The 26,673-nt window shown below is 34.0% G+C and overlaps 1 protein-coding gene across 3 annotated transcripts in view; it reads left to right on the top strand.

The window, feature by feature from the left end:
• Positions 1-24,770, top strand: part of SS18 (SS18 subunit of BAF chromatin remodeling complex) — a 65,736-nt gene extending 40,966 nt beyond the window's left edge. For 2 of the 3 annotated variants that reach the window (XM_053912413.1, XM_024580205.3), the window contains exons 7-11: positions 238-342; positions 3,150-3,242; positions 3,957-4,079; positions 6,880-7,013; positions 22,996-24,770. In XM_053912413.1, coding sequence (XP_053768388.1) covers positions 238-342; positions 3,150-3,242; positions 3,957-4,079; positions 6,880-7,013; positions 22,996-23,022 — 482 coding nt within the window. In that variant the 3' untranslated portion in view covers positions 23,023-24,770. The remainder of the gene's footprint in view (positions 1-237; positions 343-3,149; positions 3,243-3,956; positions 4,080-6,879; positions 7,014-22,995) is intronic. The other variant, XM_024580206.3, reaches the window with a different exon arrangement.
• Positions 24,771-26,673: the final 1,903 nt, after the last annotated feature.

Here is a 26,673-nt window from a genome sequence, read left to right as displayed (position 1 = left end):
TGGTATTGTTTGATATTGCATGTATGGTCTTAACATTGATTTTTGTGAAATGTGTTTGGTGTTGGCTGTGTGTTTATGTATGTTTGTATAAGAATAGTTAAAAGTATATGAAATGCCAAAGCATGAGAGAGGAATCTTAACAGCTGAGGAGTAATCTCTCATAAATCAGATAGAAAGAAAACCTTTGATAACCTAGCGAACAAATTGTTTACATCTTGACCGGTTGTGGTTTTTCAGGCCCACCCCAGCAGTACTCAGGCCAGGAAGACTATTATGGGGACCAATACAGTCATGGTGGACAAGGTCCTCCAGAAGGCATGAACCAGCAATATTACCCTGATGGTAATCTCTCCTGATGTTAACTTTCCTATTTTCTGTCCCTGCCCAATATTCATGTAGATAGCTATTCAAACCATTTTATTGTGGATGAAGAAACTAACAATATGTTTCTTCGAAATTTGGTTCACTTCAGTAATCTAAAGTATCAGTGATAGCATTAGTATATAATCTATTTCAAAGTATATTTTATTTAGATATTCCATATTAATAATGTCAGGGATCCCGTTCTGTTGTTGGAATCTTTTCTTCTATAAAAGAGGATGCTTTTATGTTTGGATTGTTTGCTTCCACCAAAGCCAATGTTTCCGATTTACTTTTTTAAGTAACAGCTTTATTGAGATAATTCACACACCATAAAGTTCACCTATTGGTTTACTTTTATGCATTGTATAAATACATAGAATTTCTCAAGGTTTTTTTTGTATGTTTTATGATTTTAGTTAATGTTGTGTACTTCTTAAAGAACTATGGTTTGTATACATTAATTAGCATTTGTATTTGTAAAAAATTTTGGAGGCTAAATTTATTCATAATATAGTTGTATATAAAGTTAGCGGAATAGGAAAGGCATTTGGAAAACACATTTCAATTTTAGTTGTTTGATTCAGTGGAATTTTTTTTTTTTAGTAGGAAGGTGGCATGTAAAAAAGTGGTTAGTAAAGATTAGCTGTATTTAGTAACAATCCAGGCATCAAGTAGGCTATCACTGTACAGTTCCGTTTTCTCAGTTTTTCTGTGTTTGAAAAATTTATAATACAATAGTGAAGAACAAAGAATTCAGACATATACAACTTGATAAATTAGAGGTGTGGTTAGTCACCTCACAAAATAATTTGTCTTTTCATGAAAGGATTTGCCAGGGTCTTCATTTATATAGTAAGCTCCCGTGATATATTTAAGGTGAACTACTTAAAAAAGAGAAACAAGGGGAAACTCAGAATTTAAAGTTTAAGTGTTCGGAAGCTAATGTAAGCTAGAAAGAATATATAATTTGGTGTTTTTAAAAAGTCATTTTGCCTGCCACTTTTCATCAGTGTATAGCGCATAAAGGTACATCAGTATAAGGACATTAATTGTATTGCAGAGGCTTTGCCTGTACATATAGGCAGAGCAAACACCCACCTGTAGAATTTTGCATATAATAAATGTTTGTTACTGATAGTGATGATATATATGGATAATTCTTGTTAGAAAATGACTTATTAGTATTATTTTTTAACAGGTTTTCTTGCCCTAAATTATTAAGTGCTTTGTTCTATTTTTCACGTGTAGACATTATAATAAGTAAGTTTATAGACTATATATTTAAAAGGTGAAATCTAGGTTGTTAAATTTTATTATGAAGTTACCTGAATATAAATGATTGGTTTGATTTTTGGAATACATTTCAAGTAATTGAGTTGAATTTGATACTGTTATTTTGGTTCTGAGTATTTCCTGAAATGTGAAATTTGTATTTTTATAAGTAGGATCTTTCTATTCAAAATAGGTGTTATTTTTGTATGTGTCAGAACTTTAAGGTCCTATAAATAGTTCATCTTACCACATTGGGATTTAAAATTTTAAATGGTATCATTTTGCATAGGTGTGTATTAATATATTTGTCTAACATTTACATAGAATAGTTATTCCATTTATAACAATTAATTTTCTTAGACATCATTGGATATTTTCTTAACTATGTTTAGATGTTATGCTAGTAAATACGTAGATTAGGAATTGGCAGACTTTTTTTCTGTAAAGAGCCAGAGAGTAAATATTTCAGTGTTTGCCACATGGTCTTGATCTCAACTGCTGAAATCTTGTAGCATGAAAACAGCTATAGAAAATATAAGTGGGCACAACTGTGTTTCACTAAAACTTTATTGACAAAAACAGGCCACTGGCAGTATTTAGACTGTAGGCCATAGTTTGCTAACCCTTAATGTAGACATATATGAGATGGTTTGGGAACATTGGAATACTAGAGCACTGAGTATAACATTTATTTATAACTGTATTCCTTCTTCCTTAGTTAGGCATTCTACTAAAATGTAGTCCAGATTTTAGCTAACTGAAAGGTTTATTTCTTGCATTTTATTTGTGCAATTCAATTAAAAGGACTAGAGTATTGATTTTCATTGAAGTCCAGTCATCTTGCGGGTAAAATTTATCATGTCTGAAAAGTAAGGGTGTACTCTAGCACTTAATACAGTATTAATTTTATGGAGATGTATGTCCATGTTACTCATATTTTCTTAGGCTTCTAGAATGGCAGCATAAGCAATATGTTTTTGCATCTAAAAATATTTTGAGATACATGTATTTTATTCAGGTAAATAGAATGTGAAAAATTTGTTTCAGTTTTTTTCAGGGGTAAAAAACTTATGGAGCGCTTTTATATTTTGCATTGTTAGCATATGCTGTGGAATTGGCACCAGCAGAACAGGTGTTTGACAAAATATGATAATTGCTTCCTTTGTTCATTCTAATTTAATTCAAGTTATTTACATGTGAAAGGCCTAAATGCTTTCATTCTCTTAAAAAAATAGAAGATAAAGTTTTTTTCCCCCTCAATGAGGATTATCAGAGTTAAGACTAAGTGTAATGTTTCTAAAACTACTGTTTTTTTGCTTTTAAAAAAATTGCACGTTATCTCAATATGAAAACAATCACATTGGTAAATATTTGGCTAATGCAATTGAAATTATTTTTTATGTATTTCCATTTCTTTCTTTTTTTTTCAGTTTTATCTGAAAGTTTAAATATATTTAGGGTTTTCACTCAGTGGCCATTAACGTTTCTTCCTGTCTCTTGTCGAATTGATGTAGGTCATAATGATTACGGTTATCAGCAACCGTCGTATCCTGAACAAGGCTACGATAGGCCTTATGAGGATTCCTCACAACATTACTACGAAGGAGGTATCTATATACCTTCACACACATACACATATATATCCCCTTCTACAGGAACGAAAATTCTCGCATAAGACAACTTCTACCCGTGCAAAGCTCTTGTAGAATAATAGTTGCTGGCTGTCTTGAAAGTTACAGGGAGCCCAGAACAATCAAAATAATTTCCTTACAAATATTTAAAATGTGTAACCATGACTTGCCATTTCTAACAACAATAAAAAGACTAAAACACTTAAAAATAATTTTTTCCTCAGTGGCAATTTTCTATTTGAACTTAATTCCATCGATCCAATTTTTTTGTGTGTGTTTACATAAGTATAATTTCACATATAAGTATAGTGCCTTTAGGAAGCAGCTTGCTGATCTTGTGTAGCTAGTGTGTGCTCTTGTAGCTGTCTTTAATTTTGTCTTTTTTATTTTATTTAGCATAGTCATGATCTTATGACTGTGATGTTCCAGTAAATGTAATGCTCGTATGGCAGAGACGCTGAAAATGCTGCAGTTCAACCTTGCAAAATTGGCTTTAACTGCAGTTTGTTTGGCCGAAATCCTTCTGTTTGGTTTGAGTTTTTTCTTTGTTTTGTTAACTTTTAAAAATCAATATGGCATTTTTATTTTGTTCTTGTGTTGTTGGCTATGCATCTTAGAGGAAAAAGTAAGTTAAGCAAACTTCTCAGGTTTTTTTTTGTTTTTTTTTACTCTTCTCCGATTATCCTGTAGGAAATTCACAGTATGGTCAACAGCAAGATGCCTACCAAGGACCCCCTCCTCAACAGGGATATCCACCCCAGCAACAGCAGTACCCCGGGCAGCAGGGCTATCCAGGACAGCAGCAGGGCTACGGTACTGCATTTGATTTTTGTCTCCCCAAACACAGATTCATGTTTTGAAATGTAGAAGTGGATATATGTATCATTTTTGAAAACTCACAGTTTTACCTCAGTCTCTTATTAGTGTTTATGTAAAATGTTCTTAGATAGTCCTGGCTGGTGTGGCTCAGTGGATTGAGTGCCAGCCTGTAAACCAAAGGGTCGCCATTTTGATTCCCAGCCAGGGCACATGCCTGGGTTGCTGGTCAGGTCCCCAGTAAGGGGTGCGTGAGAGGCAGTCACACATTGATCTTTCTTTCCTTCTTCCTTTTCCCTCTCCCTAAAAATAAATAAATAAAATCTTTTAAAAAAGTTCTTAGATAAACTATTAATCTATTTTAAAATAAACAGAAACTAGAGATGACCAAAGATATGCCTTGCAGTCATATAAAGGGCAAGAAATATGAATTCTTAAACCTATTTGACATTTATGACCAGCCACTAGTTTTGTATGTTCTTGGAAAACTGATGAATTGATGGTTTATAAACCATATCTACATTATCTGATTAGCAAATTTGTTTCTAAAACTAATGACTGTTACTATGAAAGCTAATACTGATTTTTAAAGTACAAATGTGACTCAGTCTGAATGCATACAGAAAATGTTTTTGTCTTTCTCTAGGTAGCAGCGTACACATACACAGGGGTATATTTATTACAGCTGTGTATCTTACAGAGTTTGGGGTAATTTTAGCCATATTTCCCTATTATGTACTCACTAAAATGTCTTCTAGCTGCATATCTGACTTTAAATAACTTTATTATTAGGTAAAGGAGTGGGGAATAAGGACCTGATTCCTCAGTCTTAAGTTTCAGGCTACTATAACAATTTTAGAAATAGGAAAATATGGTTTCAATGAAAGGAAATTAGCTGTTTATTAATCTGATGTCATCTCTTGCTAACATGGTCTCTTTCTTATATCAGTAATGTCATATTACTTTTATTCATTGACTTAAGCTCTGCTATTGCTATGACACCTCCCTCTACTGTAATAGCAAACCTAAGAACCAAGATCAGGCTGAAAATTCTCTTGTGCCTTCAACAAAGATATTGAAATTTAGTCAGGTATTGGGGGGGTCAGGCATTTTCCCTAAAATGTTAGGTTCTGTTTCCTTATTTCAGATATGATTTTAGGATATGTTTCCGAATTTCAGATATGATTTGGATATAAATGTTAGCTTCTGTTTCCTTATTTCAGATACGATTCCATGGATTTCTTGTTTTTACACAGAGACTTTCTTGCTCTTCTCACATGGCAACATTTAATGACCAGTTAATATTTGTACTTTGAATAAATAGAATGTTCTGGTTTTGTTATATTTGCATGGAAGCAAATATATGGCTAAATCAGGTAAACTTATTGACTTAAGAGAAATAATTATTTTAAGTAGGAAGAAAAAGGAAAGGAAGTGAAATATTTTTGATTTAAGTGGCTAACCATGGTTTTGTTATACATCAGGAATCCGAAAGAAGTTCCCTTTTTGCTTATACATTGACTTCAGCTACCAAACTTTCTTCAAATAGAAAATTCAGAGTTTTAATAATTGAATGTATAATTAAATAAGTAAAATAATAGACTTTTGGAGTTTATTTAAGCCAAAAATATTATTGTTCTCTTTTGGCACTTTACTCTGCAATCAGTGTTTTTTATGGCAGGTTTTGAATGACTGACAGACACAAGTATCAAAACTTTTTAGGTTATGCTTTATAGAGCATGCTTTATAATGGACAACGTGGAGTTTATGAAATAGACATATTTGTTTTGTAAGCCAGATTAGTCTCTCGTCATCTTTGAAATTTGAAATCATTCATTTTTTATAGGTTAAGTATTAAAGGTGATTGGTACACAGCCTGTAATCTTAGAATCAAGCTTTCTGCATTTAACTTATAGCTTATTAAGTTGCCTTTATTTTCTGTTTGAAAATATTATGATGTTTGTCAGTGCAGACATAAACGATTTTTTTGGTGATTGAAAATATAAATCTAGAATCTACATGTAAAATCATTCTTTTTGATTCGTTGGTGATTGCAAGTACAGATCTAGAGTCATACAGCTATAGATATTATTGATTCCCAAAGTTTATTCAGAAGTTGGTTCACTGTTTTTGAATCTGCTTCTTACCTGTTGTGTTTGTTTGTTTTGTTTTTTTTTACTTCTTGCTTACACTGGTTAACTTTCTAATAGAGGTATGGATGAATTTTCTTAATATGGAGTTAACCTGCCTTACAACTTCTGAATCTCTTTTACTCATTTTGACGTAAATTTTTAGTGGTCAATACAAAGCACGATAGTTACGCTGAGTCAGAGCATCTGGTGCATAGTGGCATTCTTACATTATTTTCACTCTTATTATAACCTTTGGAATTTATTTCAGAAAGCATTTGAGAAAATTAAGATATTAAAATCAAACTATCCTTTTTATTTTATTTTATTTTTTTAAAAACATGTTTTTAAAAAATTTTCTTAGATTTTATTTCTTTCTTTTTAGAGAGAGGGGAAGGGAGGGAGAAAAAGAAGGAAAGAAACATCAGTGTGTGGTTGCCTCTTGCGCATCCCATACTGGGGACCTGGCCTGCAACCCAGGCATGCGCCCTGATTTGAACCAGCGACCCTTTGCTTCACAGGCCAGCCCTCAATCCCCTGAGCCACACCAGCCGGGGCTATCCTTTTTAGTTTAGATATAAAAATATAACGTCTAGTTTTAAACCCCTTCTAGAGTTTTAGGAATTGTATTTTTATCTGGGCTCTTGTTTATGTTAATTATTTTGCAGGTCCTTCACAGGGTGGTCCAGGTCCTCAGTACCCTAACTACCCACAGGGACAAGGTCAGCAGTATGGGGGGTATAGACCAACACAACCTGGACCACCACAGCCACCACAGCAGAGGCCTTATGGATATGACCAGGTAAGTTAACTTGGCCAACTGTGTGATTATTGCATTGTTTGTGCATTCTTGATTAGGTTAAATATTTTTACTTGAAGGCTTATTTTCCCCTTCTCCTGTTTACAATATATGAGTTAACCAGCACAAATGTATTTACTTTTAACTCGTTAATTCTATTTCATAGAATGCTAGCACAGTGGATCATAAATATACTAACATGTAAAACATGTCTTAGCATTCATTCATATTCTCTCATTCTCATTCCTATTCTCTTTATCTCTTTCTCTCTTCCACCTCACTGCACTTCCTTCACATACAAAAGATATTCCGTCTTTCTAAATTCATACTTATTATCTGCCTCTGTTGTCTCTTTCATGAACATGTCCGTTACCTCAAGTCTTAATAAACTTTCTTCCTATTACCTTTCCTTCAACTTTCAAATATGTAGAGGTGTGTATCTCTAAGACAACTGTATTCTCTTGAGCCTAGTGTTTATTTAGGACCTTTCTTTTCAACAGTAAACTTCTCAGACTTAATAATCTGTGCTGTAGTCATACTTTTATGGATCTTCTCATACATACTCTGAATAATAAAAGAAATGATTTTTACATTGACGATTTCTTTAGATTGATTTCAAATTTGCTAATGACTTTCTGGTGAGGATAACCTGGTCTGTTTACCACTTAAGCTACCTAAAGTGGGTTATTTTTTTTGTAAGTTAGGGTTCCAGGGCCAGACGATTTGGTTTGAGGAATAACTCGTATGTGGTGTTAGTTAGAAATGGAGGCATGAGCAGTTCTGTTACTAATGCTGTTTCAAGCCTACAACCTCTTTTTACTGACACTTTCTATTTAAGTGACAAAGATAAAAGAGACATAAGAGACTTAAACTAAAAGGCTAAGGATAGATGACTAATAGTGAGAAAAACACACTAGAGCTAAATCAAAGGATTAGGAAGAGGAATTACTAAATTTTGAAAGCACAATAAGTCTTGGCTAGTGAGTATTTAAGGGCAGAATTCTTAAGCAGGTAACTTTTAGGTTCATTCTAATCCACAAGTTAACTTTTTAAAAAGTGAGGTTCTGGACATTTATTCCCCCATTCAACAAATATTTTATTAATTTTTGGTGTGTTGAACACTTTATTAGATCCTAGATAAGTAAAAGAGGCATGGTCCCTATAGTAAGTGAGCTATTATCTTGATTTTTTTTTAATTTAAAAAAAATATATATTTATTGATTATGCTATTACAGTTGTCCCATTCCCCCCCCCCCCCCACTCCTTGATCTTTTTTTTTACCTCACTTTGGCATTTAACACATGTTCCTATTTCATTCTGTCAATCCTTGGCTCAGTGTTTTTCTATATTTACCTTGTCTTATACAAGGGGGGCCTCCAAAAAAAACTGGAGTTACTTTCTCAAGGACAGGCCCCTTGTAATATACAGGCTTCCCCTGCTAGGCGAATACTCTAGGACCCCATCTGTATCCATGTACCAGCTGGTGGTGTTGGGAGAGGCTGTGTTCAGTGAATTTTTTTGAACTCTTTCAACGCATTTGCCCTTTTCATGATGGGTGACTTATGAGTGCACCTGCCCATGCTGCACTTAGCGTTCAGCAGTTTTTGACCAAAAATGGCATTAACCCTCCCTATTCACTGGTTCTCACCTGTAGCAACTTTTTTGTTTCCCCGGATGAAAAAAAGTCCTCAAAAGAAAACATTTAGCTGATCTGGAAGAGGTAAAAAAAAAAAAAAGGCAGAAGTACAAGAATGCATCAAAATCAACGAGTTTAAAAACTGTTTTGAGCAGTGGGAAAAAAGTCTCAATAGGTGTATTGCATCAAATTGAGAGTATTTTGAAGGTGACTGAAGCTTGTACATGTAAGAACAAATACACAGTTTTTAATAAATAAATTCCAATTTGGGAGGGCTCCCCTTTTATCCCCCCTTTTATTTTCAGTATCCTTAGCTAACCCTTCTCAACCCAACTTCAGCTCCATCTTTCTACTTATTTACAAAGCATCTCTCTTTTGGTGTCTTCCCATTTTCCTCAGCTTTAGCATGTCATGGACTAAACTAACTGTTTTCTCTCTAAATCAATGATTTTCTAAATACCCTAAACGTAACATCATTAAGTAAATGTTTTCTTGAGCAACATTTACATGCCAAATACCTAACATTGCAGTATATTGGGAACTAAGATAGACCTGCATTCTGCCTTTGTGAACTTAAGTCTAGATAGGGTTTAGAACTGAGCAGATGACATAATGATATAGTATGAAAAGCATTTGGATGAGGAAAGGCAAGATTTTTGTAGAAGGAAGCTCCTAACCCAGATGCAGAAAAAATATTCCTTGGGAAGTATTATGTAAGTGTGAGGGATTTACTATGTAAGTACTGGGGCCCAAGGATGAGTAGATATTAGCAAAGTAGACATAGGGGAGGGAAGGGTACTCTAGTCCAAAAAAATGTGTAATTCACAAAGGTCTATGTTGAGGTGTGTGATTCTGTAAAGTAGAAGCATAGGGAAGAAGAGGCCAAACTGGAGAGATAAATTGGGGTAGATAAGGAAGACTCTTCCAAGCCATATTAGGCCCTTGGTAAACATTACATATGATACTAGGTTTGGTATATGATAGATACATGATATACAGCTTTCCTTGAACAACATGGGTTTAAACTACGTGGACCCAGTTATAAGTGGAATTCTTTCCAGTTGACTGAAGTTCAGTTGAGCCACACAGTTGAAAACCTGTCTTGAACTCCACAGTTGGGAATCTACCTATGCAGAAGGCTAACTGTAGTTACATGTGGATTTTCGACTGTGCAGGAGGGTAGTGCCCCTAACCCCCGTATTGTTCAAAGTTTAACTATACTTATTTGGTCATTAGGAGGGTAGTGCCCCTAACCCCCGTATTGTTCAAAGTTTAACTATACTTACTTGGTCATTATGATTATTCTACCCCTGATGTTCTTAGGAACTTGGGACTACACTGTAGATAAAGACCAACCACATCTGCTTCCCCACTAGAAAAGGCTGTGAGGTGGGGACCACTTTCGCTACTCTGTGGCAGTAGTCTCCACATTGGTTTTGTGTTTCATCTCATCTGTAACCCTCAACCCAAACACGGATTGGTTTCTTTATTTTAGGGGAAGTAGTTTACCTCTTCAACATGGTTAAGACAATGGAAAACCCATACAGATTCTTAGACCCAACAGTAATATAATTATGGTACTGGTTTAGGCAAATGAATCGTGTAGCAATGTGCAGGATGAATTAAAAACGGGAGAAAATTAAGAGAGAAAGCCTTGTTAGGGGGCTGCTATTTCTCCATCACTCTCTCATCCCAGTAAACAGCAGATCTGTTCTTCTCATTCTTCAGTCCAAAAGCCTGAGTAATCCTTGACTCCCTTCTTTTTTTGCATATCATACATCTTGTCAAGTGGCAAATCTCATCTCTACCTTTAAAATATATACAGTATCACCCTGGCCGGTGTGGCTCAGTTGGTTAGAGCGACTGTAAACTGAGAGGTCATGGATTCGATTCCTTGTCAGGGCACATGCCTACGTTGCAGGTGTGGTCTTGGGTCAGCGTGTGTACAAGAGGCAACTGACCAATGTTTCTCTCTCCCTCTCCCTTTTCCTTTCTCTAAAATTAATAAGCATGTCCTCTGGTGAGGATAAAATATGTATCTAGTATCTACTCATTTTTTTAAATTTTATTTTTCAATTACAGTTTATATTCAGTATTATTTTACATTAGTTTCAGATGTACAGTGGAGTGGTTAGACCATCATATCCTAACGTATTTCAGGTACTCACCTGGCACGTACCTAGTTTTTACAATATTCTTCACTATATTGCTTGTGTTGTACTTTATACCTCTGTGACTATTTTGTAACTACCAATTTGTACTTCTTAATTCCTTCACCTTTTTTATAACCTCCTGCTGTCACTCAAGTCAAAGTCACAGCTACCACTTACCTGACCTACTGCAGTAATATCTTCCTGTTTTTATCCTGGCTCCTCTGCAGGATATGCTCTATGTAGGAACTGGAGTGATCTTTTAAAATCATTGCTCAGATAATGCCACCCCTCTGCTGGAAACCCAGTGGTAACTTTAGTCTCACTTAGGGTAAAATTGAGACTTTATAACGGCCTATAAGGCCCTGCATGACTTCGTCCTCACTTCCTAGCCCACCACCTTAACTCTGTTCATACCCCTCCTGCTCACTGCCCACATTCACTCCACTTTAGTCACATGAGCGTGTGTGCAAGCATCTTTCTGTCTCACTACCTTCGTATTTTCTGCTCCCTCTAGAAACTCTTCCCCTGTACCTGCAAAGCTTGCTTCCTCACTTTCTTCACATCTCTGCTCTGGTAGGTCACCATATCATATTAAGGAGTCCTTCAGTATTTATTTATCTAAATAGTAACACCCTCAATTGCCTCACTCTGTTTTCTTACTCTTCTTAGTATATTTAAACAGCTTTATTAAAGTGTAATTGACATACAATAAACTGCATATATTAAAAATGTACAGTTTGATATATTTTGACATGTATATACTCATAAAGCCACCATCAAAATCAAAGTAATGAAATACTCTTCATCCCCAAAAATTTTTGTGCCCCTTTGAAATTCTTCCCCTCACTACCAAATTTTTTCCCTTGATGACCATTAATCTATTATCTTTCACTATAGATTAGTTAACATTTTTCAGAATTTTACGTAAATTGAATCATGTGGCATGTAGTTTTTTGTTTGTTTTTTGGTCTGGCTTCTTTAAGTCAGCATAGTTATTTTGATGTTTGCTCTTACTGTATGTGCCAATAATTCCTCTTTATTGCTATATTCCATCATTATGTGGATATACCACAATTTCTTTATCCTTTGAACTATAGATGGAAGTTTGGGTTTCTGTTTTGGGGCTCTAACAGATTTAGTGCTATAAACATATGTATATAAATCTTTGTGTGGACTTTCATTTTTCTTGGATAAATACCTAACTAGTAGAATGTTGGGACCATGTGGTAGGCATATGTTGAACTTGTTAAGAAGCTGCCAAGCTGTTTTCCAACAAGATTGTACCACTTTACGTTCCCACCAGTGGTGTGTGAGTGTTTCAGTTCTCCCCATCCTTAGCAACACTCAGTATGGTCAGTCCTTTTAATTTTACGTATTCTAATACATATATGTATAATGATTTATCATTGTGATTTTATTTTCCATGTCTAAGGACTGATGATGTTGACCATCTTCTTACGGGACTATTTTCCAATCTGTGTAGCATCTTCTCCAAAATGGCTGTTCAAATCTTTTGCTCATTTGGGCTATTTTTTTTTACTAGTTAATATTGAGGTCATATATTCTAGATACAAGTTCTTTATCAAATATAATTTATATTTTTTTAAAATCAAATGTGTCTTTTTAATTCTCTTGACAGTATCTTTCAAAGAGAGGAACTTTAAGTTTGTTGAACTCTAGTTTATCAAGTTTTTCTTTTATGGCTTATACTTTTAGTATAATATGTACTTAATCTTTACCTAACCCAAGGTCACAAAGATTTACATTTAAGTCTGACCCATTTTGAGTTAATTTTTTTGTATATAGTGTGAGGTATAAATTGAAGTGTGTGTGTTTTATTTTCTTTCAAGGGGATAGCAAATTTTCTCATCACCATTTGTTGAGAAGACTAATCTTTCTCTAGTGAATTGTGTTCGAGCCTTTGCTAAAATCAGTTATCTATAAGAATGTCAATTTCTGGAGTACATGCTGTTAAACTCATCAATTTATCTATCTTCATGGTATTTTTATTAGTAGAGTTTTATAGTAAGCGTTCAAATCAGGTATCGTTAGTCTTTCAACTTTGTTCTTTGTCAGTATTGTTTTGGCATTTTAGGTCCTTTTCATTTCCATATGAATGTTAGAACAGCTCATAGGTTTCTACAAAAAAAGTCCACTGAGGTTTTGATTGGAATTGCCTTGAATCTGTAGATCAGTTGGGGAGAAATGATATTTTTTCAGAAGTATTATGTAGTTTTCAGTATACAGGTGTTAAAAAGACAGCTTTTTGTCAGATTTATCCCTAAGTGTTTTGTACTTTTTGATACTATTGTAGATTTTAAAAAAAAATTTAATTTCCATTTGTTAGCTGCTAGTTATATACAAATATAATTTATTTTTGTATAATGATTTCAACTGTAACATTACTAATCTCACTTATTATTTCAAGTAGCTTTTTTGTAGATTCCATCATAATTTCTACATAGAAATCATGTTGTCTGTGAATAAAGACATCTTCTTTTCCAATCTGAATGCTTCCCTTTGCCCCCACTTCTATCCCTGCTACCCTCCACCCTCACTAGAACCTCCAATCCAATGTTGAATAGAAATAGTGAGAGTGGATATATGTGCAAGAGGGGATAATTACCTTGTTCCTGATCTTAGGGAGAAAGCCACCAGCCTTTCATAAGATGTAGGATTTTTGTAGATGTCCTTTATCAGGCAGAGGTTGTTGCCTGTATTCCTAGTTTGCTTAGAATTTTTGTCAGAATGAACATTGAATTTTGTCAACTGATTTTTTTCTTAGCTACTGTTAAGAATCATAGTTTTCCTTTTTTAATTTGTTAGTATGTTAAATTGTATAATTTTCATATTTTAAATCAATCTTACATATATAGCATAAATGCCCTTGGTCATGATATATTTGTACTTTTTAGATATCATTGGATGTGGTCAGCTAATACTTTGTAAAGAATTTTTGCTTCTATTTTTTCCAGGGATATTGCACTCTAGTTCTCTTTTCTTTTAATGTCTTTGGTCTGGCTTTATTAAGTGAGTTGGGAACAATTCATCTCTCCTCAATTTTCTGGAAGGATGTTGTGTAAAGTTGGTATTGTTCTTTCTAAAGTGTTTAGTATACTTGACCAGTAAAGCCATCTAGGCCTAGAGTTTTATTTGTGGGAAGGATTTTAATTACAAATTTATATTAATACATATGGAGTATTCATGTTACCTATTTCTTCGTGTAAACATATTTTTCAAGGGATTTATCCATTTCATCTGTGTTGAATAATTTCTTTATAGTTCTTTTAATATCTGTGAGATCAATAGTGATGTCATTACTTTCATTTCTGACATTGGTAATTTGTTTCTTCTTATTTTTTTCCTGATTAAAATGGCTACAGGTTTTTAGCTACTTTATTGATCTCAAAAAGCCAGCTTTTGGTTTCATTGATTTTCCCCTACACCCTGCCCCCATTTGTTGTTCTGTTTTCTGTTTGATTGATTTCTGTGCTGGTCGATCATTATTCTTCTGCTTACTTTGAGTTTCACTTGTGCTGCTTTTTCTGGTTTCTTAAGGTAAGAGTTGAAGTGCCATTGATTGAAGAACTGTCTTACTTCCTAATGTAGGTGTTTTTTGCTACTATAAGTTGCCCTCTAAGTACTTCTTAAGCTGCATCCCGCAAATTTTTGTATACTGTGTTTTTATTTTCAGTCACTTCAAGTACTTTCTGAGTTTGCTTTTGATTTCTTCTTTGACCCAGAGTTATTTGCAAGTGTGCTACTTAGTTATTTTTCTGTTACTGATTTCTAATTTAGTTACATCATTATACTACATACTTGGTATGTCTTAAATTCTTCAATATTTATTGAGATTGTTTTTCACCCCAGAGTCTGGTCTACGAGGGTGTTCTGTGTCGATTAGGTCAGTTGGGTTGCTTGTGTTGTTCAAGTCTCCTGTGTCTGAGTGATTGTTTTGCTATTCTGTTAATGGATATTAAATGTGACTATAATTGTGCATTTGTCTATTTTTCCTTCCAGTTTTATCCATATTTGCTCTATGTATTTTAATTTTATGTTTTTAAGGTTTATACATTTTTATGATTTTTATGTCTTGATGAATTTACTCCTTTACCATTTTAAATTAACCTTCTTTATCCCCGGTAGTATAATTTGCTCTGAAATCTGTTTGTATAATATTAATATAGCCACTAGCTTTGTTTTGGTTAGTGCTAAATCTTCTTTATCCTTTTATTTTTTAACATATTCATGTTTTTATGTTTAAATTGTATTTCATGTAGGCAGATATAGTTAGGTTTTGGCTTTGTTCAACAGTTTTGACAATATCTGCCTTTAATAGGGTGTTTTGAGTATTATGTTTAATGTGATTATGGATGTGGTTAAGGCTATCTTTTTTTAAGTCTCTCATCTTGCTATCTTTTTCTATTTGCCCTACCTGCTCTTCATTCTCCTTCCCTTTTCTTCTGTTGTTTTGAATTATTTCTTTTCTGTTTCTGAAAAAATCGTTTTTATTGAGATATAATTCACATAGCATTTAAGTCACCTTTCTAAAGTTTACCATTCAGTGGGATTTTTTTTTTTTTAAGTATATTTCTGTCTTTCCAAATACCCAGCCCTTGGAAACAGCTAGTTTACTTTCTGTCTCTGGATTTTTCTATTCTGGTTGTTTAATACCTGAAATCATGAAGTATGTGGTGTTTGTGACTAGATTCTTTGACTTAGTTTAATGTTTTCAAGGTTCATGTATGTAATAGATTGTATCGATGCTTAAACGGTATTACTCCGCTTTATATATAGTATAATAGTTTACTTTCATTTCCTTCTCTTGACCTTTGTGTTATGTTGTACCACATACATACTTCTACATGTTATAAACCTCTTAATATATGGGATTTATTATGTTTAAAAAACCCATCATCCTTTAAAGATATTTTAAATAAAAAAATATTTACTCATGTAATTGCTATCTCAAGTGCTCTTCATTTCTGTGTGTAGATTCATATTTCCACCTGGTATTTTCTCTTGTCTGAAGGATATCAACTTAACATTTCTCATAATATATATGTCTCCTGGTCATAAATTCTGTCAGCTTTTATATATCCTAAAAACTGTTTATTTTTCTTATTTTTGAAAGGTATTTTCCCTAGGTATAGAATTTTAAATGGACAGGTTTTTTTTTTTCTTTCAGTACGTTCAAGATTTGGCTCTGCTATTTTCCCACTCACATGGTTTCTAAGAAAACATCTGCCGTCACCTTTTTCTTTCTTCTCTGGTAGTTAATTTTGTTCCCCCTCTGGCTGCTTTTAAGACTTCCTCTTTGTCAGATTTTTTGACTGAAAACAAATTTCTCTTGCTCAAATTTTGTTCAGTAATTTGATTAAACACGCCTTGGTATAGGTTTTTTTGTTTCTCTTTTGCTTGGCATTTGTATAGCTTCCTGGATTTGTGGCCTTATCATTTTTATCAAATTTGGAAAAATTCAGACCCAGTATTTTTCATGCCTTTATCCCTCTACTCTTCTCCTCCGCAGACTGCAATTACATGTGTATTTGTCTGCTTAAAGTTGTGCCGTGTTGAGTGATCCTTTGTTTTAATTAAAATTTTTTTTTTCTTTCTTTTTGTTTCATTTTGGGTAGTTTTTGTTACTGTGTCTTGAAGTTCACTAATCTTTCTCGTTAATTGTCTAAACTGCTTTTAATCAATTCTCAGGTGGTTTTTGTCTCAGACATATTTTTTTCTCTTTAGAAGTTTGATTTAGGTCTTTTTTATATCTTCCATGTTTCTGCCTAAATTCCGAACATATGGGATACAAGTATGATAACTTCTGATATCCTTTCTGTTAATTCTAACATCTGGGTCAGTTTTGACTTCTTTTTTCTTTTTATTATCAGTCATATTTTCCTCATCTTTTCTATCATGATAATCTTTGATTAGATGCTAGGCAGTGTGAATATTACTTTTACTTTGTTGGGTGATGGGTCTATTTTTAGAAATATTCTTGAGCTTTGTTTTGAGATGCAGTTAAGTAATTTAGAAACAGCTTGATCTATTGGGGGTGGCTTTTAAGATTTGTTAGGCAGGACCAGGGCAGTGTATATTACTGGCGTCAATATTCTCACTACACAAGTTAGACCCCTCACCATGCTCGAGAATTACGAAGTTTTTTACTTTGGGTGGTGGAATAAATACTATTTCTGTTCCTATGCAGGCACCAGGTTTGCTTCCTCTAATCCTTTTGGCTGTTTTTTCTCTCATACTTGGATGTTTTCCTTGCATGTATTTGCATGTAATTACTCTGCTGAACAGAATAGTTTAATTGCCCTAAAAATCTTCTGTATTCTCCCTGTTTATTTCTCTAAACCCCGGAAATCACTGATCTTTTTACTGTCTCCATATTTTTTCTTTTTTCCAGAATGTCATGTACTTGGTATTATATAGCATATAGCCTTTTCAGATTGGCTTTTTGCTTAAAAATATGCATTTGAGGGCTTTTTTATGGTTTGACAGTGGATTTCTTTTTGCCACTGAGTAATATTCCATTGACTGGATATATCACAGTTTAACCATTCTTTTATTGAAAGACATCTTTGTTACTTCCAAGTTTTGACAATTATGAATAAAGCTGCTATAAGCTTTGTGTGAGCATAAATTTTCAAGTCATTTGGATAAATTGCAAGAAGCACAATTGCTGGGTTATATGGTAAGAATTTGTTTAGTTTTGTGAGAAACTGCCAAACCGTGTTTCATAGTTGGCTGTACCATTTTGCATTCTCTCCAGCAATAAGCAGTAGTTCCATCACTCCACATCCTTGTCAGCATTTGATGTTGTCAGTGTTTAGGATTTTAGTCATTCTAATAGATTTGCAGTGCTATTTCATTTTAATTTGCATTTCCTTAATGATACATGATGTGGACCTCTATTCATATGCTTATTTGCCATCTTTCTATCTTGTTTGGTGAGTTGTCAAGGTCTTTGGTCCATTTTTTAACTGGGTTCTTTGTTTTCTTGTAGTTGAGTATTAAGACTACTATTTTTGTGTATTTTGGGTAACAGTCCTTTTTCAGATGTGTCTTTTAAAAATACTGCATTGTCTTCCTGCCTTGTCTTTTCATTCTCCTAATACTATCCTTTGCAGAGTAGAGAATTTTAATTTTAATGAAGTCTGGCTTATCAATAATTTCTTTCAGTGATCATGCCTTTGGTGTTGTATCAAAAAATTCATCACCAAACTCAAGGTCGCCTAGGTTTATGCCTGTGTTATTTTCCTGGAGCTTTATAGGTTTGTATTTTACATTTAGGTCTATGAAACATTTTGAGTTAATTTTTTGTTAAAGGTATAAGGTCTCTCTAGATTTATTTTTTTGCATGTGGATGTTTTGTTAAAGCACCATTTGTTGAAGACTGTCTTTGCTTCATCATGCTACCTTTGCTTACCTGCTGAAGATCAGTTGATTATATTTATGTGGGTCTATTTCTGGCTCTCCGTTCTGTTCCATTGCTCTATTTGTCTGTTCTTTCACCAATACCACACTGTCTTGGTTGCTGTAGCGTTAGAGTAAGTCATGAACTTGGATAATGTCAGCCTTACAACTTTGTTCTTCCCTTCCAATGTATGACCATTCTAGGTCTTCTGTCTTCCATATAAACTTCAGAATTGTTTTGCCAATATCCATAAAATAACTTGCTTGGATTTTGATTGGGATTGTGTTGAAGTTTTAGGTCAAAAACTGACATCTTGATAGTATTGATTTTCTTATACATGAACATGGAACATCTTAATTTATTTAGTTTTTTATTTCTTTCATCAGTTTTTTACAGTTTTTTCTCATATAGACCTTATACATGTTTTATTAGATTTGCACCTAGGTACTTAATTTTGGGGGTATTCTGTTATAAACTGTATTTTTGTAACTTCAAATTCTACTTGTTCACTACTGGTGTATAGAAAAGTGATTGACTCTGTATGTTAATCTTTATCCTGTGACCTTGCTTATTAGTTTCAGGAGTTTTTTTGTTATTCTTTGGGATCTTTTTCCTTGATGACTATGTCATCTGTGAACAAAGATAGTTTTATGTTTTCCTTCCCAATTTGTGTACCTTTATTTCCTTTACTTACTGCGCATGCTAGGAATTCCAGTGCAGTGTTGAAAAGGTGTGGTGAGAGGGTACATCCTTGCCTTTTTCCTGATCAGATTTCATTAAGTATGATATAGATGCTTTGATTTCTTTAGCACAGCGTTTGTCTGCATATGACATTTTATGTAGTTATTGTTTATTGTCATGCTGTCTTCCCGTAATATGTCAGTTTAAAAACATGTCTTTTTATCATTGCTGAGTCTCCTCACTTAGTAGAACGTATCAGTTAATAAAGTATAAATAAGTGAATAAATAAGGACTTTACTTCCTAGATTTGAATGGTGATCATAAGAATGGAGAGAGAAGGAAACCCCTGAAAAGTATTGTGACAGAAAAATTTTAAGACTTTTATGTGATTAGATGAATGAAGGAGAAATGTAAAGGTTTGTATTGCTCGGGTTTCTAGTCTAGGAAGTCTTCTCATTCAGTATACTTTAGACAATCTATTTACTCATATGGTTTCAGTTTCCCATTCTGTTGACTCTTCTATCTCTATTTCTAGTCCAATTCCCTGTTCTGAAAAGCAGATGCCTACTTGACATCCAACATAACCAAACTCACAATTTTTCCACCCAAGACTATTCCTTCTTTCTAAGCATTCTCTACCAAAGAGAGAATGTACTATCACCTAGCTAGAATGCCAAGTGTCATAAGTGATATTTAAATCTTTCTCCCTCTCTCTCCATCTAATAAATGATAGAATCTTGTTAATCATTCTTCCTGAAATAACCCATCCACTTCTCTTTAACTTAACTGCTGCCTTCTCTTAGTTGAGACCATTAGCATTTAGCTTCATCATGGCAGGATCCTCTCATACTGTCTTTTTACTTCTTCCCATTCATTCTTTACACTCTAGTCAGAGGAATTTTGTAATGAAAAAAAAAAATCGAAGAAGCAGAGAGAGAGTGAGGGGGCTGGGGTTTAGACTAGAGTTGGAGTGATTCATCTGAGATGGTAGAGCTAAGAAGTGGTGAAACCGGACGGCAAATTCTGAGAGATGAGAGCCTCCAGTAACTCGAGCTTTGACTGTACCATGCTGCCTGCAGTCATACCATGATTACTTGAGTAGTTTGCAGAGCATTTTCATGTTTTTCTTCTTTAGTAAGTTTTTGAGGCAATGATTATAATTACTCTCACTAGACAGATAAGAAAATAAAGGAAGGAAGGTTAGTTAACTTGCTCGAGGACGAAAAACTGTTGCTTGATGGAGTTGCAGTGGTACCTTGGTGCTCAGGAATTTTTTCAGTCACCGAAACCGACAAATCCTGAAAGATGAAGCATTTTCTCTTGCAAGGTGGCATTGTGGCTCGTACAAGTTATAGCAAGTGCGTCCAGTCCTGAGCAAACACCAAGCACTGAAACATTTTTTCTTGTCAAAATGTGACGAGTACGGAGTTCGACAAGTTCTGAAGCTGATGGGTACTGAGCTATGACTGTTAGAAATTGTTAGCTGGCTCCAAAACCCATACTTTTAACCCTGGAATTTGGTAACAGATACACAGCATATGTTTCTGGGTTTACCCATGATGTATGTGACTTGGACCTAGCGCTGTAATCAGGGGTGGGTCAAGTTACTTTTCTCAGTGCCTCAATTTCTTCGGTGTGAAATGGAGATCAGATGTACTGTACGGGTATGGATGGACACAAAGCACCTACGGCAGAGTCTCACACATGGTGAGGCCTTAGTTCACTGAGATATATTAAGAGTTAGCTGTTGTTAGTATTAGGCAGACTTCTTATGTCCATTACCTTCATGCTCTGTGTTACCAAATAATTCTACTCTTCATTATTCTATATTCTCTTTAATTTTCCACTTCCCTAAGCTTTCCATACCTATTTTTCTCCGTGCCTTTGCTTTAGCTATTACTTTTATTGAAATTATCACTTTTTCTTTTCTCTGCTATGTAAAATTTACTATTCTCTTAGGGCTGCCATAGTGTCTGAAAATTTTTTGTAATTATTTTAGCTGTGTTAACCTCTTCCTTTCTGAACCTCTTGTAGAATCTTTGTTCTTTAATTGTACTTTATTTATTTATAAGTTTTACCTTCTGTGTTTTACAAATTTATTATGGTGATTAGCATATAATATTTACTCAATAAATGTTTATAATTTTTTAAATATAATACAGGGTGAGGCTGAGTTAGGCTTATAGTTGTGAGTAGGCAAAACAGTTTATGTTTGTATTTAAAAAAATTAGTGTATTATTTTCTACACAAATAACTGTTAATACACTCCTGCCCCACCCTGTACTTGGTGTACATTATTTGGAGAAGTCATGTATCAGGCACTCTTCAAGACTTGGAGTATAAGGATAGGTAAGACCTGCTCTGTTCTCATGCAGTTCACAATGTAGTAGATAAATTATAGCTTGTATGTAGATGGCACAGCAGTTTGTAACCTCCCTTCTGCTTTACATTACTCATAATATGTGCAATTCACTTTCATCATTAATATCTCATTTATACACATTTGTTGGAGGAGCATTTTCCTCTAACATTGAGACTTGCTTATTTATACCATATAACTTTAAAAAGCCTGTTTTATGTCCTCTTATTTAATTTCTGTCCTAACAAATGAGGTAGGAAATAATGTAGCCATGGATAGAAAGAAAATTGAGATCCAGAGATGGAGGTGTTATAGTCCTACCTTATAGGTGAAAAAACTGAGTCTTGTAGAGTTTTTAGACTCAAGTAGAAACATAATAATAGAATTGGGACTTAAGTCATCTAACAATTGAAAAACAAGCTCCTGTATGATAAGCATTGACTTATGTTTCTTATTTTAAACTTTGTATTACAGTAATCTTTAAACAAATAGTAAAAAGGGGTGTATAACATTAATTCCTGTGTACCCGCCAATCAACTTCAGCAGTCATCAGCATTTTGCCAGTGTTGTTTTATATGCCCTCACACTAATTTTCTTCTTTCCAGAGTATCTTAAATCCTAGATTTGATATCTGCCCACCAGTATTTCAAGATGAGCACTGACTTTAAATTATGCTGAATAATAACTATGTAAAGTACATTCATATTTTTTAAATACCTTAATTCTATTTATGGTACATTTATCCATTAGATGTCTAGTGGCATTCAACAGATTTTCAAGTATGTCTACTTCTATGGACATGTAAATTTTTAGGGTACGATTTCCTATGATACATTGTTGATGTAAAGTAATTAATGTGACTTGGAGGGGGAAATTCAACCAAAGGGAACAATTACCTGATAATGTTCTTTCCAGTGAGTAGTGTTTTTATAAAATAGGTACTTTTACGAACACTTATTTTAAACACATCTAAGAAATTTTTGATAAAAATATGTATTTTCTATTACAGTGTTTCTCTTTTAACTTTTTTCTTCTATTTTAGAGGAAAAGATGTTTCTTCTCCAAAAGCTAAACTTAACAGTTGTACACTGGACATTATTAACCCTCCCTTGTAGAATTTTGCTACTTCATTTTCTGTTTGATATCTGTACTCTCTTTTCTTTCCTGTTCTGTCAGCCGACAGGCTTTCAAGTCTACTTTAAAAGCAACAAAAACAAAACAAACTTCCCTTGATTTTATGTAACAATATTGTTGGCCTTAGAAGGGTCTTTTTCCTTTATCTCCCAGATACCTTTTCATCCTTGCCACTTACCCCAAATACTTCTGATGTTAATTCTTAATAGTTATTATAAAGTAAATAGCAACAATATTGTTACACTAGCATAAAATTTATATACTAATATATATACTAATATATACCACACCAGAATTTAGAACCAGAACTTCTTACTCATTCTTGCCCAAGTCAGTTCAACAAATTTGCCAAACATTAAAATTTCTACTGTGCGACAGGCACTATTCTATGCTCAAAGACTCTGAAATACATTTGCAAATGAGTGTAGTATTGAAGAAATTGCAGAGGTACTATGCATCTAAATATATAACAATTTTTGTTTGTTTTAAATGCAGTTGCTTTTGTAGTATGGCGGTATTAAAGTTTATTTATAATTTTCTGTGCCAGACTATTACGATCAAACTATCATCTAATTGTATTTTAAAATTTATCTTTTTAGGGACAGTATGGAAATTACCAGCAGTGAAAAAGTACTTACATTCCAATAGCCAGTATCTATTAGCAGCCATATTGTCACCTCAGCACTGTGGACACCTCCCTGTGAAGAGATCCTTCCATTCCATCTAGTTTTTGGAAAAACCTTGTGGCTAAGTGGCTGTTTCTTCAGTAAGCAGCATTTGTGGCTTAGTTGTTTAAAAGGCTTTAGTAGCTCAAAAATGCTCTTAATTTCACATTTCTACTCTAGATGGCAACATTGGACAGAAAATACGACATAACCAATTTTCAGTGAATTTGGAACTGTGTTTCAAATGGACTGTTACAGACTGAAAGGTGTGAACAGCTTTGTATGTTTATGAAGGTTAAGGGAATGTAATACTTTTCCACAGATTCTTTTGTAAGGGGAAGAGGGAAATGTACACTTTTTACAGTAGCAATATTTTGTATATTATGTTTATTTCATGTGCTAAATATGCAAGGCGGTACACTACGTATGGGACAGAATCAGAAATCCTCTGTTAATGTGGATTGGAACATGGTGTATGCTTGATTGTGTTGGTCTCAAAATGGTGTACTATAAAGGTGAAGGTGAGGGAGAGGATAAAGCACACCATATGTCCACTGTTAGTGTTCTTTAGAGGAAATTCAGATCCCTTTTATCTGTTAGATAATCAGGGGCACTGTGATAGAGTTTTGAGAAAAAACACATTTTTTAAAGCTTTCAAGTTTTGTGGTTTCAAACCTTTTATAAGGATCATTTATAATACAGTTTTAAAATGTGAGGCAATAAGAATTACTTCATGTTGAATCTGAAGAGTCTTGGTAACAGTTTCAAGTAAATGAAATGGTAATTCTCTCCTAAAATAGCAATAAGTGAAAATGGAAGTGTTAATTTTACCTTATTTGAGTAATCAGGGAAGTTAGTAAGTAATATCCAAACATTTTTAAAACAATATCAAAGAAGTCAACATTGATTAATTTTATTTTTAATATTAGAAGGTTAATTGGTTTATAAAATAGAATAATTCAGGAGACTTACAAACTTTTATTTCAACTTTCTTAACTGGAAATAATACCATTTATAAAGGGGCACTTTTAAGTTTCCCCTTTTTTATGTTGGTTAATACAACACAGAAGGATGTTTAGGAAAACGCTTATTGATGAGGTTAATTATGATCTGTATTAAAAGCATAGAGGCTGCATTCTAGGTCACTTTGTTCATTAGCATTGCATATTTAGTCATATTTGAGACTGTCCTGTGCCTGTTTCTTTTAACTCAATTCAGGGATATTGCATTAGACAGGAAATCATGCATTGAGAAGTTTATAACCACAATTATTTAAGCATAATCTGGAAACATCAAGCTCAAAGGTAAGTTGCTATTTTCATAACAGTTGCCTATGCCCACGGAATAAAATGTATTCCCTATAATTGCATTGTTTTTTCCCACTTCTAACTGGAAACAAAACGGGGGGTGCCATTAATTTGAATAAGCAAAACGTACTGTTCTCAACATACTGTAATCAAAAGGAGGAGTTTCAGTGTGTCTATGTGTATGTATGCAAGAGTGTGTATTTTAAGGGCAGAATAGTTTTTTTTTTTTCTTCAACTTGGTCAGTAGAAAATGGACATCAAGTTTGAGCACATAAAGCATGGACAGCCTTGTTGTGATTGAAATGCTTAGAGGTTCTGTGCCAATTTTCCACCACTGTGTACTTCGTTGCTATTTAAAACTGTATCAACTCTAACGGAAGAATAAATTATTTGTGATTTTAATTTTCTCATTTGTTTCTTTAAATTAGATCTCTTTGACTGTCTTGTTTTGCCTGGAGACTATGCTGTGGGTATTTTATATAAGTTAGTCCAGTATAAGCAGACTATATTTGTATTCTAGGACTTTATCAAAATTCTCTTGCCATGCCCAAGTTAATTAGAATTAACTGTTCAGTAATCAGCATGTTGTGTGGGCTGTTTGTTACAGAATTCTTTCTCTGAAAATGAAGTCCATGAGGCTATAATCAAGATGACTGAATTAGATAAATGAGTTGAGGAGACAAAATTGTACTAAGCCCAACCTGGTCTAGATACGTTATCTCATTTGAAATAAGCTCAACTGACATTAAGAAATAATTTGTCTTGCCAACCCATCTTCTGTTGTCTTACTCTCCTTTTAATGGAAACTAAAATTGCAATTTTAATAAGCAGAATTTCCTCCAGGACTTTCTTCCTGGAGACTAGTGCATTTGCAAGGTTTAATTGTTTTATAACAGTCTTACTTCGTAAAAGTTTTTAATTGGTGGTGACAAAAATTACCTACTCCTTTGTTACCTAGGAAGAATTTAGCAGCACCTTTCCACCACATTTGTCATTTCCCATATAGACTATATATTCTAAAAATAAATTTTTTTAATCGTAATGTTTATTATCATGAAGAAGAAATTATTCTAACATCCCATAAAATTCCAGAGGCAATATATTACTAAGACAAATGCAGGGTGGTTTTTGATTAATATTTAGAAATATTTAACTCTGCTAGTATACTTGTTTGAGAATATGTTAGTATTATTTTGAAGAGTTGTGGTGACACATTGTTTTTGGTTTTGTTTTTAACTTTTTAATGGAATTTTCAAACATATACCTAAGTGGAGAGAATGGTATAATGAGGCCATGTACCAGTAACCGACTTACCCACCTAGCATCGCAGGACCAGTTTTGTGTTGTCTGTACTCTGACCCCCAAGTTGAAGAATACACTATGTCCTTTAACTATTGCAGTAAGTAAATACACCTTGGTACTTAAGGACTCTTCCTGTTACTGAAATTTTGTATTTTCAGTGTTAACAGTGAATAAGAAGCCAACTGAGAAATTGAATGAATTAATCACTGTGTTTTATTTTAATAGTCATTCATGTTAAATAGTTAAGACATTAGTAAAAATAGATTATACAGAAAGCGAACATTCTCCATAATTTTATTTCTTAAAGATAACAATAATTTAAAGGTTTGATATATTTCTTCCAACTACAGTTTACACACAGAAGCCAATATACCAGGTCTGTCCAGAAGGTATCCAGCCATGTAATATGAAACATAGAGAGATTTATTGAAGAAGATACAAGATACAATAAGTATTGTCCATATGACAATGACGCCTCAGTCCCCTTCAAAGTAGTCACCTTGAGACCTCACCAGTTTTCCCAATCTCCATCTGCTGCCGCATCGTATTTTCCTGAATTTCACTGATGGTCTGAAATCTCTTTCCTTTCAAAGGTGATTTTAGTTTTGGGCAAAGCCAGAAGTCTCATGGCGTCAAATCTGGGCTGCAGGGGAGCTGAGTGCCTGGGTGATACAATGTTTCACCAAAAAACTCTGCAAAAGACGTGATGCATGACTGGGTGTGTTGTCATGATGAAGCTGCCAATCACCAGTTGCTCATAGCTGTGGCCTTCTGTATCATCTGAATAGTTTCTGTGGAGGAATGTTCAAGCTTAATGCAGAATTTGATGCAGATTCGTCGCTTTACTCATTCAGTCATTTTGAATGTGATGGCCACACAGTTCACATGCTTACTCAACGGCGTCTTCCCACCCCCACTAAAACTACAGTGAAGTTGTCATTTTCACGCATACACATTCCAGTCCACTTTCCTTGGCTGCCAGGTTACATCAATGTGATGCAGA

Source organism: Desmodus rotundus, chromosome 10 (genome assembly GCF_022682495.2).
Source record: "Desmodus rotundus isolate HL8 chromosome 10, HLdesRot8A.1, whole genome shotgun sequence".
In the NCBI taxonomy this organism is placed as follows: domain Eukaryota; kingdom Metazoa; phylum Chordata; class Mammalia; order Chiroptera; family Phyllostomidae; genus Desmodus; species Desmodus rotundus.
The sequence above is the reverse complement of the archived record's forward strand: the minus strand, read 5'-3'. Positions and strand labels throughout refer to the sequence as shown.